General features: G+C 40.5%; 1 protein-coding gene across 3 annotated transcripts in view; it reads right to left on the reverse strand.

The window, feature by feature from the left end:
* Positions 1-22686, reverse strand: part of LOC126356011 (cyclin-G-associated kinase) — a 250440-nt gene that overhangs the window by 215717 nt on the left and 12037 nt on the right. For all 3 annotated transcript variants that reach the window (XM_050006662.1, XM_050006670.1, XM_050006677.1), the window contains 2 exons: positions 11041-11180; positions 7105-7230 (listed from right to left, as the gene is read on the reverse strand). In XM_050006662.1, the coding sequence (XP_049862619.1) occupies positions 7105-7230; positions 11041-11180 (266 nt within the window). The remainder of the gene's footprint in view (positions 1-7104; positions 7231-11040; positions 11181-22686) is intronic.

Genomic DNA, 22686 nt, shown 5'->3' on the forward strand with positions numbered 1-22686 from the left:
TGTCTCCCCGTCCACAGTTGAGAGCAATGGGGATAAAGAGGGGGAGGATCGCCACTTAAAAGATGACGATGGCTAGAAAGACAGTACCCTAACCAGAATCTAGTTAAAATTACCTCCTTCCGACGACGAGTTCGGTAGGAATAGGTCCAAGCATAGGGAATAGCTTTCACATCCTGAAATTTATTATTCAGAAGTGTCGACCAATGTGCATGCCATAAAAGAGAACACGACGACATAAAACACTACAAAGATCGGTGAAGGGAATCGTGCGAATAGCTGGCTGAAGAAGAGAGATTGCAGCCTTGGCCGCTATATTGACCACCTCATTTCCACAGATACCAACATGTCCTGGAATCCACAGGAACGCCACCGACATGCCCCCCAAGTGGAGGCAGTCCTGAATCCGGTGGACCAGAGGGTGGACAGGGTAGAGAGCTTGGAGACTGAGGAGAGAGCTGAGCGAATCTGAGCAGATAACATACTGTATCCGCTGATGGCAACGGATGTATTGGACAGCCCGGAGAACAGCGTAAAGCTCCGCAGTAAAAACCGAACACTGGTTGGGAAGCCGAAATCGATTGGGGGTGTCGCCAACAATATAGGCACTCCAAACAATGTTTTTGAGCCATCAGTGTAAATAAATGTGGCATCTTTCATTTGTCTGCATAGAGCAGCAAATGCCCGACGATAAACAAGAGAAGTGGTACTATCCTTAGGAAACTGATAAAGGTCACAGAGTAGGCAGGTCCGGGGCCAGAGCCCCAAGATGTCAAGAAAGTTTTTCGAAAGTGGAAGGAAAGAGAATGGAGCAGTTGATGGAAGCGGACTCCCGGTGGTAGGAGGGAGAAAGGGCGACCTGCATACCCTAAATCCAAGGAGGCGTCAAAAAAATGTCATGGGCCGGATTAGCAGGCATGGAAGACAGATGGCTAGTATAACGACTCAGAAGGACAGCTCGCCGACTTGAGAGCGGAGGTTCATCAGTCTCAGCATAAAGGCTTTCCACAGCGCTGGTGTAATAAGCTCCAGGCACTAAATGTAATTCACGATGGCGGACAGAGACGCCGAAGAACAGATGGCCGAGCAGAGGAGTAAACTATGCTTCAATAGTCCAATTTCGAGTGCACTAAGGCGTGATCGAGGCGGAGAAGGACCACTCGGTCTGCTCCCCAGGAGGTGCCATTCAGGACAAGGAGGGTGTTGAGGGATCGCAGACAGCGAGCCGAAAGATAGGAAATGTGGGAGGACCAGCACAGTTTTTCTGTCAAACATAAGACACAAGAATTTAGCGACGTCCGCAAACAGAAGGTTGACAGGGACTAGATGTAAGGAAAGCAGGAGAAACTCTGTACGGCACCAAAAATTAACACAAACGGTCTTACTGGGAGAAAAGCAGAAGCCGGTTTTGATGCTCCAAGAATGGACGTGGTCGAGTCATCCTTGAAGACGTCATTCAAGAAGGCTGGTACATTGAGAGCTGTAGTATATCGCAAAATCGTCCACAAAGAGGGAGCCCAAGACATCAGGAAGGAGACAATCCATAATTGGATTGATGGCAATGCCAAACAGTACCACACTTAGCACGGAGCCCTGGGGTACCCTGTTCACCCGCACTTTAAATGTGCGTCCTGACATTAATTCACGAAGAAAAGCCCCAAGAGAACAGTGTGTGGAGCATACCTGTCATCCAACAGGTTATCATATGCTCTCTCGAGATCAAAAAATACTGCTACTGTTTGGCGTTTCCTGAGGAAATGGTTCATGATGTAAGTGGAGAGAGCAACAAGATGGTCAACTGCAGAACAATGCTTTCGGAAACCGCATTGGGCAGGTGTTAAGACATCGGGACTCCAGCCACCAGGCTAAACGGCAATTCACCATATGCTCCAAAACCTTACACACACTACTTGTGAGAGAAATGGGGCGATAGAGGGGAGATGATTGTCCTTTCCAGGTTTCGGAACAGGAACAACGATAGCTTCCCGCCAACGTCTGGGAAAAGTATTGTCAGTCCAAATTCGATTATAAAGGCGAAGGAGGTAATGCAGACTATGGTATGATAAATGCAGCAACATTTGGATGTGGATATCATTCGGTCCTGGGGCGGAACAGCGAGAAGAAGAGAGTGCGTGTTGGAGTTCCCCCATGTAGAAAAGAGTATTATAGCTTTCGCGATTTTGAGAGGAGTAAACAAGAGGTTGCCTGCTGCAAGTTTCTTTGGGAGAAATGCTGGTGGGTAATTTGAATAGGTCAAAATCTCAGCAAGGTGTTGACCCAATGAGTTAGAAATTGCGACAGGGTCCACTAATTTATCATGTGCCACAGTGAGCCCAGAGACCGGGGAGAAACTAGGTACGCCAGATAACAGTCTGATCCAACTCCAAACTTCCGAGGAGGGAGTGGAGGTGTTAAATGAGCTAGTAAAGAAGTCCCAGCTGCCCTTCTTGCTATCGCGGATGACGCGATGGCATAACGCTCGTAACTGCTTATAGCGGATACAGTTTGCCAAAGTAGGATGGTGGTGGAAAACGCGAAGAGCACATCACCGCTCACGTATTGCGTCTCGGCATGCCTCGTTCCACCAAGGAACTGGGGGGGCACCGGGGCAATTCGGAGGTGCGAGGTATTTAACGTGGCTGTAAGAATAATTTCTGTAATATGAGTGACCTCATCATCGACGCTAGGAAAGTGACAGACATCTAATGTCGCTACAGACGAAAAGAGTGTCTCAGGCGCACTTATGGTAGTTGTGGCTGCAATCTAAGGACACATGGAAAGTGGTCACTGGAGTGTGTATCAGCAAGAGCGAACCATTCGAAGTGCCAAGCTAGTGGAACAGTACCGACCGAAAGGTCGAAATGAGAGAAATTTGTCGTGGTGGCAGACAAAACTGTAGGGTCTCCAGTGTTGAGGCAAACAAGATCCGCTTCGTGGAAGACGTCTATCAATAGTGAGCCGCGCGGACAAGGACGCAGAGATCCCCAAAGCGGTTGGTGGGCACTGAAGTCCTCAACCAGCAAATAGGGAGGCAGAAGCTGACCAAGAAGATGAAGGAGATCAGCTCTTGCCATTGGTGTGGACAATGGAATGCATACAGTACAAAGAGAGAAGGTGTATCCAGAGAGGGAAAGATGGACAGCGACAGCTTGGAAGGAACTGTTTAAGGGGATTGGGTGATAATGGACAGTATCATGGAGAAGAATCATGAGTCCTCCATGTGCCAGAGGGGAGATCAAATTGGACCGACTGAAAATGGGGGAAAACAAAGCGATCGTGGGGACACAGCTTTGTTTCCTGAAGACAGAAGACGACTGGCAAGTAGGATCATAAGAGGATCGACAATTCATCCTGATTGGCTCGAATGCTGCGGATATTCCATTGGATAATAGGCATAGGGTGGACAGAAAAGGGAAGAATGTGACCAAGGTTGGCCTCAACTCAACGACTGCTCAGACCTTGTGACCGACAGCGTGGAACGGCATTCTGCCGAAGGCAGAAGATCCTCATCCATAGGTTGTCCGGGAGCAGCTCCTGCCACCAGCGATCGGCCGGTTGATCGGCCACCAGCAGTGCACCTCAGCAACGCACAAGATGGCTGAGGGTGGTTACCACCAGGCGGTGCTGTAGATGAGACACACTGTGGCGGAGAAGGAGAGGAACTGGGTTTCTTATTAGCCTTCGTGGAAACTGGACACTGAGATGAAGGAGGAACCGATAGTTGTGAAGTTGGGGTACGTAAAAAATCTTCACTAGTAGGCTCTTTCTTGGAACTCCGGGTGTCTGATTTTGGGGCTCGAGATTTAGCAGAACCCGACGAAGGGTGAGCCATAGAGTGAGCAGGTGAGAGTGGGGACGCTGAATGGATGATTTTTGCGCTGGCCGATCTGACGACCGTGGCACTAAAGGTGAGGTCACAAGTCTGCGTTGCTGCCTCCTTTGTTGGCCGAGGAGAGGCAGGGACAGTGCTGTATTTACCTGTGTGACACACAGTGCCTTTCGACTGGCGAATGACCTTCAAGCAGCAAAGGTCGACACCTTTTCCTTCACACTCTGATTTCCTGAATGAGCAATTCGTCTTTAAAAATGGGGCAATCTCAAGAGGAAGTAGCGTGGCCACCCATACAGTTGATACAACGATGGGATGGAGGTGGACAAGCACCCTCATGGGCATCCTTGCCACACGTAACGCATTTGGCCGGATTGGAACAGGACTGGTTGGTATGATTGAATCGCTGACACCAATAGCAACACATAGGGTTTGGGATGTAAGGGCGAACGGAAATTATCTCATAGCCCGCTTTTATGTTCAATGGAAGTTGAACTCTGTCAAATGTCAAGAAGACAGTTCGAGTTGCAACGATGTTCTTGTCAAGGTAGTTTTGAATTTCCTCGTCTGACAATCCGTCGAGGGAGTGTGTATTAATGACGCCACGTGATAAATTTAAAGTGCGGTGTGCTTCCATCCGGACACGGAAGATGTGTAGCAGTGAAGCACGCAGCAATTTTTGTGCCCGGAGGACACTGACTGTTTCTGACAACAAGGTGCCATTTCGTAAATGGGAACAAGACTTTACAGGACCTGCAATTACATCGACACCTTTCTGAATAATGAGAAGGTTGACTGTGGAGAAGTCTTGACCTTCGTCCGACCGAGAAACAACAAGGAACTGTGGCAATGATGGAAGAACTGTCCGTGGCTGAGACTCATTGAACTTACGCTTGTGAGCATACACAGTAGATGATGAGGAAACCACTGCGGAAGTATCCCCCATGATTACCGGTGTCTCCGATGGCACGTTCCTTCCTTGTAGGGGCCCTCTCTGAGGGCACTCCCGCCTTAGGTGATTGCTCACACCTCAGGTCACACCTCCCCAGAAACTCAAGTATAGGTCGAACAAATGTTGATGGACTACATTTTCTAAGGACTCTCCCAATGAATCTCACAACCTGGCACCCGCCTCACCAACAATTAATTTTATATGATCAACCCAGCCAGGAATCAAACCCGGGAACCTGTAATCCACAGGCAGCAATGTTAGCCATGACACCATGAGCTGCGAACTGTAATGGTGGAGAAACTGCTCTTTAATTGGGATGCACATTAAAGATCTTTGGGAAGAATCCTTAGACAAAGCCAAGTTTATTACGGTAACTAACAATTGTGTGGCTGTGTTGTGGTCTTCAGTCCAGAGACTGCTTTGCTGGAGCCCTCCACGCTACACTATCCTGCGCAAGCTTCTTCATCTCCAAGTAACTACTGAAACCTACATCCTTCTGAATCTGCTTAGTGTATTCATCTCTTGGTCTCCCTTTATGATTTTTACCATCCACACTGCCATCCAATACTAAATTTGTGATCCCTTGATGCCTCAAAACATGTCTTTCCAACCGGTTCCTTCCTCTAGTCAAGTTGTGCCACAAACTACTCTTCTCCCCAACTCTATTCAGCACCTTCTCATTAGTTACATGATCTACCCATATAATCTTCAGCATTCTTCTGTAGCACCACATTTTGAAAGCTTCTATTCTCTTCTTGTCTAAACTAGTTACCATCCATGTTTCACTTCCATACATGCCTACACTCCACAAAAATAATTTCAGAAATGACTTTCTGACACTTAAATCTGTACTCGATGTTAAAAAATTTCTCTTCTTCAGAAATGCTTTCCTTGCCATTGCCAATCTACATTTTATATCGTTTCTACTGGCAATTATGAAATAAAACATGATTTATTTAAGTGTTCCTATCTTCTTGTAAAGACAGCATTGCTAGCACATGGCGAACAGAAGAATTATCCCAAGAAAGAAGGTTAGGGGATTGGAAAACTTTGATTGTCAGCTCTTAATTAGAACAGAGAGTCTTTCTCTCTTGCCTGTAAAGAATGGAATGTTCATATTTTATGACATAAATAGTTTTTTAATCTGTGTATCTCCCACATTATTGCTTAACATGTGACCTAACACACTACATGTTGATTTATTAAAAATATTTCTACTTTAACAGTATTTTCTTATATACTTTTTCTTCAGTTAAGTGATAGATTTATGAGAGAGAGCACTTCTGCAAGCATCTAAAATATTTGGGAATTTAATGACTTCAGTGGACCTAGTAGGTCCTAATTCAATTGTGTGTTTCAAATGAAAAGGATTTATTATTTCTCTTTAAAAATATGTAATACTACAGAACCTCAAGTGACTTCCAACTTTAGAGGAACTTTAATAAAGGGAGAAAGATACACTCTTACAGCACAGTAAATGCTGAATGTTTGAGACATGCATCATAATATTCTACTAATGGCACAATTCTGCAATACCATGAACAGCTGCATATGAATTATCTTATTTTACCCACACATTTCGTTTGTATTTATAATAAAGTAGGTCAATGTTATTGGCGGTGCACACTGAGGAAGACTCAGCACACAAAGTAGCACCAGGACATGGTCTTTGGGTTGTAGTAATGGGAAATCCACTCCCATATTAATTATTTTTGACCTCAAGGATGCCACAAAACGTATGAATAGAATAATGGATAAACATCAAAATTCAGATATAAGAACTAAATTACATCAGTGAAAACCTCAAATGCAGTCCAGTGCATGAAACATGGAGGGAATTTTTATGTACAAATAAATCACTTGCTAGTTCCTAGATGATTTTGAAGTCACAGCTACACAGCTGAACAATAAACATCCTTCTGACAGGACGTTTTCAGAAGCTCCAAAACCAGAAATTTCCTGAATCTATTCCAGTTTTGCACAAAGGAACACACAAATCAGAAAACAGCACTAGCTTTCACACTACTTCTAGCTGTGGAGCGAGTGGGGGGGGGGGGGGGGGGGGGCCTTGCAGTTATAACTTGCTGGTGAGTGGCTGTGTGTGTATATTTACTACTACTACTACTAGCATCACCACCACCACCACTACTGTTATTCTGAAATGCATTCTTTGCTCTGTGTTTGCACAGTAACAAATTTTCAAAATAAAATTTAGAGCTGCACTTTTTCAGTTAATATCTAAAGTTGATCTTTCAAACACTATAATACTCCTTATGCAGTTTTATTAACACACTTGATAGGTTAGCTGATTTTACAGCACTCTTACCTCTTCCTCTAAAAGTGCTCTTTGGTTAGCTGACCAGGAAGGATCTGGATGATATGATACAGTAGTTGCGCTGCCAAAGTCACACAGTTTGATCATGCCATCCTCACCAATCAGCAGGTTTTCTATCTATTTTGAGAAATATTACAAATCTTTAAGTTATCAACATCTTGAACAGGCAATATTTTAATATAAATATACCATAATTCCTTATAGATATGTAGCTACTTAGTTTCCCAGGTTTCTACTTGTACTTTGTGTCTTTAGCAGATTTCACTGTTTCCAGAAATTATCTAGTTATTTCAGTTAAAAATTATTTTCTCCCCATTTGCTGTTGTGTGTCAATTCCTACATGGTAGAACAGTAAAGCATAAAGTGCTTCATTTTAACCTTGTGTGCACAGATGAATTTGTGCAGTCAAACATGTGATCAGATCAAAGTACAGTATACATTCTGAATGAGAACCCATTACCTTTATTTTAGCTTTATACTTGAGTTGAATTCAGATGTAACTGTTTGTATGAATTGTTGCTTTCTTTTCAATCTCTTAATTTACAATACAATGTGGCCTGTTATTCCCAATGTTACCCCATTACTAACTTAATCTCAGAGGGAGAATCGAGTGCAATAGTCCAACACTTAGTGTAACTTTTTTAATTTCACTCTCAGATGCATCACACAGTTGTGGATTGCTTGACTAAATATTCGAGAAGTGAGTACAATGGTCTACTTGCCAGTGTAACTTTTTTAATTTCACTCTCAGATGCATCACACAGTTGTGGATTGCTTGACTAAATATTCGAGAAGTGAGTACAATGGTCTACTTGCTACTGTATATCCAGCTAGGTTTTTTCTTTGATCTTTTGAATGCTATTTTGATATTGTTTCAGTTATCATATTGAGCTGCTATGAGTAATGATATTCACTGTGCTCACAGTACTGACTCATCAGGCCTCAAATACTGCCTCCTTTCAGATTCAAATATACACTTACAGTGAACAACAGTTCATGTTAGTAGAATTAACATGACATATGAAACAGTGTTAAGGCACCATCAAAGAATTTTAACAAGCTGAGAAATACTGCAGAGAAAATACTATTCAACAAAAAAGTTGTTGGATACAATGGGAATCATATAGCCAACCTGTTTCACATCAAAGTTTATTCAAACCTTTACCTAGATTTTGACTAATATAAACTCATCTTCATCACAAGAAGTAATACCATGTAAAAACAGAATATATTGGACCCAGTATGTTGAAGTCATACTTTCAGCAAAATGAAATGTCTAAATTTAACTTAAATGTTACATATTGAGTGAAAAGAGAAACAAAGTCATAATGCTTAGTTAACAGTAAAATGATTCCTTTAAATGTTATGGCAGACATAAGGTATACTCAACAGTAAAAATGATCCAAGTAAAATCTAAGGGAGATGTTCATCGAACATATAAACAAACAACTAACAAGACAGAAGGGACAAGCCAATAGGAAATTTATGCAAAGATGTTGCTCACGTAAGAAGTGGTGACAACCACAAAGAACACCTGACTTGTTAATAAAATTACATTAAAACAACATTACAGAAACAGTAACATAATAAAAATTAGTAAGATGCCAATAAACCTATGCAAATGAAGTTTATATGTTTTTTTGTAATTCTTGTTATGTTACTGTTTCTGTAATGTTATCGAAATGTAATTTTATTGACATGTCACGTGTCTTTTCTGGCTGGCACCATTCTTATGTCAGTCCCATCTGGGCATAAGTTTCCTGGTGGCTTGTCCCTTCCATCCTGTTAGTTGTCTGATGGACATCTCCTTTATATTTTATATGGATAATTTTTATTGCTGACTATGCCTTTTGGATACCATAGCATTTATATGGATCATTTTACTGTTGACTAAGTGTTTCTCTTGTCACTCAATATGTAAAACTTAAGTTTATTTTAGATGTTTCTTTTTTTTGCACATATGACTTCCATGTACTGATTGTAATATATCCTATCTCTAGGTGTTGTTACTTCTTCTGATGAAGACAGGTTTATAACCATTGAAACCTAGTTGAAAGTTTGAATAAACTTTTGACGTGCAGCTTGTTGGCTGTATGATTCCCATTGCATCCATAATTCTATAGCTGCTGACTGTTGCCATGTTCAAGATTTTAAATAAGTAGTTCCTTATAAAATAATATCAAGTGCACAATTATTTTCTTCATTTATTAATTTTTAAAAGCTTTATGGAAATGGCTGTATTTACAGCATCCTGAATTTTCCAATGTTCTTTATAATTATGTAAGAAAGAATTTAATATTCAAGCAATACCAAATAAAGCACAGTATGTTAATGAAAGAGTGATTAATTGTCTTATCTTCAGTTCTAAACATTCCCAAAAAAAACCTTGTTTAATGGAAGGGAAATTTGGAAATTATTCTGATCAGCTGTTGATCACTTTCATTAAAATATAAGCTGTTTCATTTATCTGATGACTGCATGCCTGGGGTATTGCAGGCTGGCCATGGAAGCCACACCTGTCAGTCGAATGGGTCCTTCGGGGCTGTATTATGGCCCCTCTTTTTTTTTTTTCTTAACAAGTTTAGCCTGAAGGCCATACAGACAGATGCGCCTTTTCGGCCAGTGTCATTCGAGTACGAAACAGACATCACAAGCGTAACAGTGAAGTTTGAGAATGCAACAATGGCAAGAGCTAATTATTCAATGCCACAAATTTATTACAGAGTCCACTTGTACTGTTAGGAGATTGTTTGAACGTAAGTTTCCAGGAGATCGAGTTCAAAGTCAAGATGCAGTTCAGAAATTAGTGAATAAATTTCATGAAATGGGAAGTGTTCAGGACACGAAGTATAAACAATGATGTACAGTGTTCACAGAAGCTTGCATACCACCTGGAAAATTCCCCTATGAAGTGTCTTAGAAGTCTTTTGCATAAAACACACAAATATTGAGCACCCCTGCACAAATTGGTTCTAAGGCCCCATAAAGTAACAGTAGCACAAGAAGTTCAACCTGGCAATCCTGTGCACATGGTTAAGTTTTGCAAATGGGTTTTAAAACAAGTGCATGATGGTGAAATGGATCCTTACCTCACTCTGTTTTCAGACGAGACTGGGTTCCATTTACACAGATATGTTAATTCCCAAAACACCTGAACTCAGACCTGTTGTGCTTCATGAGGAACCCCTTCATGATTGTAAAAGAGTTAGTGATGACAGAATAATAGGCCCCATTTTTTTAAAGACTTAGTTACAAGTGAAAGATGTGTGTAAAACATTTTGTGACCTATTTTAATGAACTGAGTGGAAGAGAAAGAAGCTTCGCATTTTTCCAACACTATCCGGAAGGGCTCAAATGGCTAACATTTCTTTGCATTAAATTCACAACGTGTTTGATAAAAGAGCGATTAGAAGAAGTCCCGATTTAGCTCCATGAGATTTTTATTTGTGGTGTGCATTTAAGGACAAAGTGTACAAACAAATCCTCACACAATAGAGGAACTTAAGGATAATATCTCCAAATCAATTAATTCAATATCTCAGAGAGAATGACATTGTGTGATTAATAATTTCTTGAACAGATGTCAGAAATGTGTGGAAAATTATGGCATGCAGTTCCAGCATCTCCTTGTGTGACATGGGCAAGTACAAAATTTATTTTCTTGTACTTTAAATGTAGTCCTGTCGTACCGCAGCAATAGGTGGGCGACACAGCAACTGATCACAGACAACGGAGTGCTCACTGCTCGGCATCTACTGCGCTGCAAAAGCGTCATCAGATAAATGGAACACTCAGTATTGTAGACCACACAATAACTTTTCCTTTTTTGCTAACAAAACAGTTTATTGCTGTATTACTGCATGTACAGGTGAGGCAGGAGGGATAAAGAACTGAAATTTACTTTTTTAAACTATGTTCATCACTTGCCTTGAGATCTCTGTGAATAATAGGGGGCTGCTGACTGTGCATGTGCTGTACAGCCTTGCATGTCTGCCAGAACACACGACAGACTATGTCTGGTGGCAGCGGTGTTGTACGCTGAGTCAGCACATCGACTAGTGTTCCACCTGCAAGCCATATCACATCAAGCAGCAGCAAAAACACTCCAGAAGCAATTAAGTCCATTACAAATCTTTGACAATTTATGTAACAATCCTCTACTAAACTTTTTAAAAATTACTATCATGTAATACCATGTTGACACATGTGAAAATTACCGAACTATCTGTTTAATAAGTCACAGCTGCAAAATACTAACACGAATTCTTTACAGACGAATGGAAAAACTGGTAGAAGCCGACCTCAGCAAAGATCAGTTTGGATTCCGTAGAAATGTTGGAACACGTGAGGCAATATGGACCCTATGACTTGACTTAGAAAATAGATTAAGAAAAGGCAAACCTACGTTCCTAGCATTTATAGACTTAGAGAAAGCTTTTGACAATGTTGATTGGAATACTCTCTTTCAAATTCTGAAGGTGGCAGGGGTAAAATACAGGGAGCAAAAGGCTATTTACAATTTGTACAGAAACCAGATGGAAGTTATAAGAGTCGAGGGGTATGAAAGGGAAGCAGTGGCTGGGAAGGGAGTGAGACAGGGTTGTAACTTATCCCCAATGTTATGCAATCCGTGTTTTGAGAAAACAGTAAAGGAAACAAAAGAAAAATTTGGAGTAGGAGAAGAAATAAAAACTTTGAAGTTCGCCAATGACATTGTAATTCTGTCAGAGACAGCAAATGACCTGAGGGGGAGGGGGGTAGTCTTTTGATGGTGCATGTCTGCAAATCTAAGTTCATCTTCACGTTCAGTACCAATCCATCCCTTCCTTTTATAAATGTTGATATCCCAACTTGGACTTTCCACTGTCTAATTTTTTCTTCTAATCAGACATTTTAAATGGTTTTTTATATGAGAGTTTGATTCTTTAAGGAATCAGAGTGGGGAAGGGGTTTACTAGTATTCACCTAATTGAGATATTATGTCACTATGACATTAAGGTATCTAAATAATGTTTTGTCACTTAAGTGTATAAGGTAGTTCTCGAACCAGATGTATATAATAATAAAGCATATTTAAAAAATATGTATCATTTCCACTAAATTAAAATATGTTTAAGTTTCTAATGACAAAGATAGTGTGGCTAACATCCACACTGTTAACAACAATGGCAGACTACTGAGACACAGTACTTATGATTACAAGGAGCTGCACTCAAATCCAAGTATACCATCCAACTTTTGCTTTTATAACTTCAAATCATCCTTGTCAACCCCTTTTTTAAACTCTGCTCCGATCCTGCTTTATGCCTTACCGGTCTCCTTACCACCAATTTATAGTGCTGACTATTATAACTGTTAAACCACAGACAATAGCAAATAATGGAAGTTTGCCTATGAAGAGTCAACAATATAGTAGGAAGACCAAGATTGGAGGTATACAAAGTGCCACATTTCATACATCCTCCATATTGAGTTAGGTCAGGACAATGTGGGCAATGTTTGGTCTTGCACTATCTTGTCGAAAGGTAACATTACAGAGACCTGAGAGATGGGGTGCAGCTACCAGCCTTCATGCCTGAGAAATGTAACACCTGCTGACAAAATTACTGGCTATGCAAACCAAATATGATCATGTTGTGTCCCAATGGCACCCCATATCATCACACCACATGCTGAGCTCACATGGCAATGAAAAATGCAATTTGGCAACATTCATTCTCCTCCAAGCCTCTAAACACGGTTACGTCTGTGGTGATGCAGTATCCAAAACTGGAACTCTTCTGGAAAGATTCCTGTGCCTAGTGTTGTCATTGGATGGCCAGCGTCAGGGTCTTGCAACAGACTAGCCCATTTCTTGTCTCAAGGTAAAAAGACACAGCTTTATGATCTTGCATCGTCAAGCAAACATGTCTGTAGACTAGGTAATAGTCATGTGAGGCTGTTTAAATCCTGTACTGAGTATTGCCCTCTTGAATACACCAATTCCATATCTGCATGACACACATGAAATCCTGTCAAACAATATCATAGAACGATAAACTGGTATCTTGTTTGGCCAACATCCTACTGGTGTCCAATTCCACCAAATTTCTCCTTTTTGACAAGGCATAATGTCATATTCTTACAAAAATGAACATTCAAATGTAATTTCTGAATGAGAATCCTGTTATGTATTATTTCTTTAAATACAGAATATAGATATCATTATTCCTAGCTATTTACTGCAGTTATACTTAAATGCTAATCATTTGCACTGCATCTCCAGTTCTAACACTGGCAGAGTTAGAACAGTCTGTCAGCTGCTTTGTAACTGCATACGTTTGCTTTGGTTTTACCATCATTGTAAGAAAAATTAAGGCAATTGCACAACCTGGCCCACGATTAGCTCTACCTGAGTTCAATATCTCTGTCCTACATGCGACACTGGAGCTGGTTGAGCACTTTTCACATCTCAGAAACAGTTTGTCTAAACAGTTCACCTGTGAACAAGATTTTGATAACAGAATAGGGGCTGCCCATGCAGCTTTTGGGTGGTTAATACACAGTCTTCACGGATAAAGACCTAAAGCGGCACATACAATTCATGGTGCACAGAACTGTTGTCATTTCTATGCTCTAGAATTGCTGTGAAACTTTGACACTTGATCAGCTTGAAATCAAGAAACTTGAGGGCTTCGGAAAAAAAAGAGAGAAGAAGAAACAACTGATAAATCTTGAACACTAAGTGAGAGGACCATCAAAACAGCACTGAGGGGCAACCATTGTTCCTCATCAAGTGATGTGGTTAAGCCATGTTCGTTGCACGATTGATGAAAGGCTTCCCCACCAAATCCTTTATAGCGAACTCTGCTCTGGCAGTAGACCTCATGGAGCCCCTCTCAGGTGCTTTAAGGACAAGGTAAAACTCACCACAAATACTACTGGCATAAAACATACAAACTTGACAAACTTGGGGGGAATGGGTTGTGGACCGCTTATGGTGAAAGAGCCCTACATCCACCACTGTCAACTTATTTGAAGGAGAATGCTGCAAACACGAAGGGGGCAAGTGACATGCAAGAAGGCTCCTAAAGTTACAGCCCTGGCCGCCTCCTACCATTCGGTGCGATTGGTTTGTTCAGCCACTGGAAACACATCCATAAGCTGAATTGAAATGCTCATTCTTTGTAGGAAGAAGCTGTGCGTACTATGCACGCTGCCTTCATTCTGTTGCAATTTTAATGGCTAGCAGTGTAGTTTACACTTTCGCCTTCCATGCAATGACCTCCATTTGAAAGACTGCCATCTCACAGTTTTCCCAGAAAAGAGAAACATTATGGTCTGCATAACTTTGTACCCTTTATTTATATTCTTAGCTAATTCTCTTTTACTACCATCAGAAGAACACAGAACTCAACATCAAATATTAAAAATTGTTTGGACAACAAATTACGAGGAATTGATTAATAAAAATGGTTAAGAGTCACGACAGAGGAAGTGTAGCCTTAACAGGTGATTCTATCTCAAGACACTTCTTACATACCCACTCTGATTAATATGTTATGTGCCAGAAAATGAAATTGTATTTTAAAATTATTCACAGTTAGCAAAAAATAAAAAATGCAGCTGACTAAAAACATATAAAAAATGAGAGTGAGAGAGTGAGAGAGAGAGAGAGAGAGAGAGAGAGAGAGAGAGAGAGAGAGAGAGAGAGAGAGAGAACTGTTTTAACCTCAACAATAAGAGTACCAGATTCCTGCGCTTTTAAGGCTAAAATTAGCCTGGATTTCAAATAATGGAAGGAAACAAGTTAACCACCCACTATGTAACTGAATGCTCAACAAACACAAAAAAATGTAAGTATATTAAGCATACATAGTAACACTGATTTATTTGCAGCAAAACATTTTCAACATGAATACAACATCATAAATCAAAATAATTTTATGCTCCCCACCCAATGTTTCAGACTTTATGCTTAAATTCTACAGTATATGGGTATAAAAAGGGAAAGGACAAGAATTGCTGGAAACACTGAAAAAATCTTATATGAGAAACTAGTGCAGAAATGTTACAATTTGCTAGAAGAATCCAAGAATGACAACCTGAAAATCTGAGCAGGAGAGAGCAAATACTTATGACTTAATTTTTAAAAGTTTTTTATTTTCTAAGAAAAATTAATAATTGCTTAATTAATTAATTATCCACTACAGTATATTACATTAATTATATTATAAGAACAATTGTAAACCAGATTTGTGTGTTTTGATGAGTCTCCTCCACATAAATATAATTGAGACAATAAACTTCTATTCCATTCCAATAAGACTGAAATCATTACAAGATTTCAAATGATATCCACTTATTCGTCAGTGGTTACCTTTAATCCTTCCTGTCTTTGTATTCCACACAGGACTTCAAAGTACCATTTTAAGTTGCATGGACCTCTTAGACATATATATTTGAGACACTGCTCCAACATGGGGGAATTTTCTGTACTTAATTCTGTAATTATACACTTTTCTCATTCCTTGTTCACACTTTTTCTGAATATCTTGTTCATGTTTCACTCAAAGATCTGTAACAATCTGCGAAGTACTTGTCTACACCACTGACAAGATGCCTGTCATCCTAGTTGCACCATCATGCACTACATCTATTATTTAAGACAGAAAAAAGTGTCAACAGCTCACAAGTACTAAGTGTAACGAATGATTTATAAAATTGCGCTCTAGCTTTGTCTGCAGTCCCAAAGCTTTTAAATGCAGTAAGTAAAGGTATTCTGAGCCTTCAGGGCATACAATACATGGGGTGTCCATAATTAAAGTTCCAGTTTCAAAACTGTGAAGAAAGAGAACCACCACTCAGAAAGACGTCAGATTTCAACAGCGTATTATTGCTGCAGGGGAGAATTCACGGAACAAAAAAAAATTTAATGAAAACTTTACCAATAGATGGCACTGTACGTATCTCAACATAAATGGGATCAGCTACAAATGACAGATGAATCTTAACGCATATTACAGCATCCGTACTATTAATGTCCCTCCCCCATGAACCACGGACCTTGCCGTTGGTGGAGAGGCTTTCATTCCTTAGCGATACAGATGTCCGTACTGTAGGTGCAACTACACCAGAGGGGTATCTGTTGTGAGGCCAGACAAATGTTTGGTTCCTGAAGAGGGGCAGCAGCCTTCTCAGTAGTTGCAGGGGCAACAGTCTGGATGATTGACTGATCTGGCCTTGTAACACTAACCAAAATGGCCTTGCTGTGCTGGTACTGCGAATGGCTGAAAGCAAGGGGAAACTACAGCCGTCATTTTTCCAGAGAGCATGCAGCTTTACTGTATGGATAAATGATGATGGTGTCTTCTTGGGTAAAATATTCCAGAGGTAAAATAGTCACCCATTCAGATTTCCAGGCGGGGCCTACTAAGGAGGACATTGTTATCGGGAGAAAGAAAACTGGCGTTCTACGGACCAGAGCGTGGAATGTCAGATCCCTCTGCTCTCACCTTCCTCAATGCTGGAAAAGTAACGCATGACAAAGAAATCATCCACAAATGAAGGATATTGAACACAATAACTCACCATGAACAATTTGCATTCACAGTGTTGCCATAAGTTTCCCCCAAGAAAATTCCCCGATATTTCCCTGGTTTCCAGACAAGTTTTAGCATTTTTCCCTGACAAATTTTGAGATCTTAAAAATATGTAAGGACTTCTGTAATTCCCCCCCCCCCACCCCCCATGTGAGCAAAAATCTTGAGTATTAACATCAATATCTTTTGTAATGAACTGTTTTTAGATGGAGAAATCAAGCCAAATGGTATGCGTGTTTCATTAAAACAACTGTCGTTATTTTATTTCATAAAAATGAAACACATTTGTGACAAAAATATGCATTGCCTTGAAGTCACAAGACAGATTTAAAATGCCTTCACTGTTTTCAGAAATAACCTCAGAAAAAAGTTGGCCTCTGGAAAGAAGTGTATAACGTAGGGAAGAGTTGTGTAAACCAACACTATAGAAGACAGGCAACAAAATGTTGGTTCTACTATGTTCGTTATTGTCAGTTATTACCCACTGTGTTATGTCTATTATTTTACAGGTATTGGGTCATTTTTCTTTCGAGAAATGTATGAGTACATAGCGTACAAACTGCCAGCAACTGACAGTTTTTTTTTTTCCTTCTTCTTATTGGCTATACTTTCTAATACAGTGTGTGTGTGGAAAAAACTCCCCAGTTTTAATGTGTTCTAGAATCTGCACAAAGTGACATACACTATTCTAGTTTGTGGTGTTTGATTCATCAACTCTCCAAGTTTGCCTCCCCTGCAGTTGGCAGATCTGCTTGACCTTGAGACGGCACCACAGCTGCTTTTTTTCCCCTCTGTTCCCTCAGTTCAGCCCAGGTATGTCTGCAGTGCAGAGCTACTCAGCAACAATGTGCACTCCGCAACAGAAAATGCAGAGTGTTATTTGGCTTGTGGAAACTGAGTCAGTTATAACAGTGCAAAACAATTTTAGGTTTCAGTATGTTTGTGAAAAACCACAGCAAAACCTATCAGTCATTGGTTAAAGTCAAGGAAACTGGTAGTGTTTTAAAAGCAAAATCACCAGGTTGACCAAGAACTTCTGAAGATGTTCTTGAACAGATACGTGTTTCGTGTGTTTAGAGCCCGAAGAAGCCATTGGCCAGACTTAGACTACAATTAGGAGTGCCTATAGGTACTGTACAAGTTTATATGCCAACTAGCTCTGCAGATGACGAAGAAATTGAAGAAATGTTTGATGAAATAAAAGAAATTATTCAGATAGTGAAGGGTGGCGAAAATTTAATAGTCATGGGTGACTGGAATTCGGCTGTAGGAAAAGGGAGAGAAGGTAACGTAGTAGGTGAATATGGACTGGGGGAGAGAAATGAATGAGGAAGCCGCCTGATAGAATATTGCACAGAGCACAACTTAATCATAGCTAACACTTGGTTTAAGAATCGCGAAAGAAGGTTGTATACATGGAAGAACCCTGGAGATACTAAAAGGTATCAGATAGATTATATAATGGTAAGACAGAGATTTAGGAACCAAGTTTTAAATTGTAAGACATTTCCAGGGGCAGATGTGGAATCTGACCACAATCTATTGGTTATGACCTGTAGATTAAAACTGAAGAAATTGCAAAAAGGTGGAAATTTAAGGAGATGGGACCTGGATAAACTGAAAGAACAAGAGTTTGTACAGAGTTTCAGGGAGAGTATAAGTGAACAATTGACAGTAATGGGAAAAAAATACAGTAGAAAAAGAATGGGTAGCTTTGCGGGATGAAGTAGTGAAGGCAGCGGAGGATCAAATAGGTAAAAAGACGAAGGCTAGTAGAAATCCGTGGGTAACAGAAGAAATATTGAATTTAATTGATGAGATCGACAGGAAGTGCAAAATGGCTAAGCAGGCATGGCTAGAGGACATATGTAAAGATGTAGAGGCTTATCTCACTAGGGGTAAGATAGATACTGCCTACAGGAAAATTAAAGAGACCTTTGGAGATAAGAGAATCACTTTTATGAACATCAAGAGCTCAGATGGAAACCCAGTTCTAAGCAAAGAAGGGAAAGCAGAAAGGTGGAAGGAGTATATAGAGGGTCTATACAAGGGCGATGTACTTGAGGACAATATCATGGAAATGGAGGAGGATGTGGATGAGGATGCGGATGCGATGGGAGATGCGATACTGCGTGAAAAGTTTGACAGAGCATAGAAAGACCTGAGTCGAAACAAGGCCCCCGGAGTAGGCAACATTCCATTGGAACTACTGATGGCCTTGAGAGAGCCTGTGCTGACAAAACTCTACCATCTGGTGAGCAAGGTGTATGAAACAGGCGAAATACCCTCAGACTTCAAGAAGAACATAATTCCAATCCCAAAGAAAGCAGGTGTTGACAGATGTGAAAATTACTGAACAATCAGTCTAATAAGCCACAGCTGCAAAATACTAACGCGAATTCTTTACAGACGAATGGAAAAACTAGTGGAAGCCAACCTCGGGGAAGATCAGTTTGGATTCTGTAGAAATACTGGAACACGTGAGGCAATACTGACCCTACGACTTATCTTAGAAGAAAGATTAAGGAAAGGCAAACCTACATTTCTAGAATTTGTAGACTTAGAGAAAGCTTTTGACAATGTTGAATGGAATACTCTCTTTCAAATTATGAAGGTGGCAGGGGTAAAATACAGGAGCGAAAGGCTATTTACAATTTGTACAGAAACCAGATGGCAGTTATAAGAGTTGAGGGGCATGAAAGGGAAGCAGTTGTTGGGAAGGGAGTAAGACAGGGTTGTAGCCTCTCCCCGATGTTATTCAATCTGTATATTGAGCAAGCAGTAAAGGAAACAAAAGAAAAATTCGGGGTAGGTATTAAAATCCATGGAGAAGAAATAAAAACTTTGAGGTTCGCCGATGCCATTGTAATTCTATCAGAGACAAAAAGGACTTGGAAGAGCAGTTGAACGGAATGGATAGTGTCTTGAAAGGAGGATAGATGACGAACATCAACAAAAGCAAAATGAGGATAATGGAATGTAGTCGAATTAAGTCGGGTGATGCTGAGGGAATTAGATTAGGAAATGAGACAATTAAAGTAGTGAATGGGTTTTGCTATTTATGAGCAAAATAACTGATGATGGTCAAAGTAGAGAGGATGTAAAAGGTAGACTGGCAATGGCAAGGAAAGCGTTTCTGAAGAAGAGAAACTTGTTAAGATCGAGTATAGATTTAAGTGTAAGGAAGTCATTTCTGAAAGTATTTGTATGGAGTGTAGCCATGTATGGAAGTGAACCATGGACAATAAATAGTTTGGACAAGAAGAGACTATAAGCTTTTGAAATGTGGTGCTACAGAAGAATGCTGAAGATTAGATGGGTAGATCACATAACTAACGAGGTGGTGTTGAATAGGATTGGGGAGAAGAGGAGTTTGTGGCACAACTTGACCAGAAGAAGGGATCGGTTGGTAGGACATGTTCTGAGGCATCAAGGGATCACCAATTTCGTATTGGAGGGCATCGTGGAGAGTAAAAATCGTAGAAGGAGACCAAGAGATGAATACACTAAGAAGATTCAGAAGGATGTAGGTTGCAGTAGGTACTGGGAGATGAAGAGGCTTGCACAATATAGAGTGGCATGGAGAGCTGCATCAAACCAGTCTCAGAACTGAAGACAACAACAACAACAACAACAACATAGGTACTGTGTATGATGTTGTGCGTAAAAGACTTAAGTTTCGTGCCTACAAATTGCAACTGTCATATGAAATAAAACCTATTGATAAAATCGAAAGGTATGAGTTTGCAGTTGACTTTCTACACAGAATTTGTGGTGGTGATGTTGTCAATTTTTTAAAAAAGATTCTCTTTTCTGATGTGGCAACATTTCATGTCAGTGGAACAGTTAATTGTCATAACTGCAGAATTTCGGAGGCAGTGCATCCATATAAAGTTATTCAGCATCATCAATGTGACTATCCCAAAGTTAAGGGATTATGCGATTTGATGGAAAATCGTGTGATTGGTTCTTTCATTTTTGTAGAAAAAAACAATAAGCTGGGATGTTTACTGTGTCATGTTGACAGTGTACGTCTTTCCCCAAATGGACGATATTGAGGAGGAAAAGGGGCTCTTGTTTTTCCAACAAGATAGTGCACTACGTCATTACAGTATCCACGTGCGTGTGGCTCTCGACACTCACTTTCCAGGAAGGTGAATAGGCAGGGCTGGCCCAATACCGTGGCCACCATCAAGCCCAGACTTAAGCCCACTAGCTTTTTTCTTTTGGGGTCACATAAAAAATGCTGTGTACAGTGAAAAGATCGGACACATCAATCACTTATGGAAGAGAATCATTGTGGCGGTTGGGACAGTTACACCTGAAATTTTGATGGATACGTGGCGAGAAGTGGAATATCATCTTTACGTGTGCAGGACAACAAATTGATCCCACGGTGAAGTCCACTACCATTAAACAAAATTTGAAGGAATTCTCTTTCATGATTTGTACTCACTGATGTAATTTTTCAGTACTTTCCCCATTAAATTAATACTTAAACCTAGAGAGTTCTTTTTCAAATACCCTGTATGTGAACTACTTTTGAAGTGCCAAACTGTACTACAATAAATAAAATGTCTATAAAATGCTGCATCATACCATGTACTTATAGTAAGAGAGTCGCAATTCCTGAAATCCATCCCCTGTGGCCTCTGGCCTGCTGAGGAATATCGCAGTCCTGAGTCCATGGATGTACCACGAAAATCTGTCACCTTATACCACACAGAACTGGCCTGCGGTCAAGTCGCTGAGACTAGATTCTATTGGCAGGGCCTGCACACTAGTGGAAATGACAGGCTTCAGATTGGTAAGCTCAATTAGTTAGAGGTACCCACAGAAATGGCCTGCGGTTTTGGCTTGTTGCGAAAATCCGCTTGTGTGGCCAGGAACTCATGTGTTACAGACAGCATGCTGATGATATGAGATTGCAATGATTAATCCATGCAATAGATAACTTGTGCAGATACTCCGAGGATCAATACTTATGAGGATAGGTAGCAAATCACTGTAAATGTAGTCGATAAGCCACAGACAGGCACATAGAAAAGATAATCACATTCTCAGAACTATATTTTCGACCATAGCCTTTGTCAGAAAAGAAGAGCACACATACATTCAAACAATCACTCACACACAACTCACGGACACCTGACCGCCATCTCCGGCCACTGTGTCAACAATCTCTGAGAATCAGGTCCAAACAAACTAGACATCACGCCTCTCTCCCTCTCGTCAGCAACTGCTAGATAGCGGCAAACAGCGGTGGCAGCACTGACAGCAAGCTGAGGGGAGTGGTAGGAATGGATAAAGCAGTAGGAATGAAGGAGTAGGAAGCGAGGCGCATACTCTGCTGCGTCCAGCCACTGACTATGCATGACATTTCAGTAAACAAACCATTTCATCTACTGAGACAAGAACAAGATTTTTCCAGTGTTTTTTTTTTTTTTTCCCCTTCAAATTTCCCTGATATGTTTCAAATTCCCTGACATTCCCAGATTTCCAGAACTTGTGGCAACTCTGATTTAATTATAATGTGCATGGCAGCAACACCAGAAACATTTATCAAAGGGCACCACACTCTTGGTATAAACGACTTAAAAAACTCTTTGCATAGGGAGACCTTATGGAGGCAGCTGTGTAAACAGTACTGGATTCATGACATACTACCGTGGTGATCTCACAGTTTATTTAGTTGCTGTTGTACACTGTACGACTACCTATAGCTTTATTTTTTATTGTTAACTAAAAATGAGTAGATGAAACAAAATCAGGCAATTAATTTAATAGCAATAGATCTGGGAGTGTTACATCCTACTTCAAAAGCTCCATGGAGATTCTGAGGTATTATTCCAACTTTTTACAGTGACTATATGAACATGGCACATTCTACAACTTATGGATAATAATATGGTCAGTAGTTCAGAAATGTCGGAGGTGAAGATTTTAGCAAAAACAGGTGAGAGATAAGCCAAATATTAAAATTAGATATGCT

This window comes from Schistocerca gregaria, chromosome 1, assembly GCF_023897955.1.
Source record: "Schistocerca gregaria isolate iqSchGreg1 chromosome 1, iqSchGreg1.2, whole genome shotgun sequence".
NCBI classification, from domain to species: domain Eukaryota; kingdom Metazoa; phylum Arthropoda; class Insecta; order Orthoptera; family Acrididae; genus Schistocerca; species Schistocerca gregaria.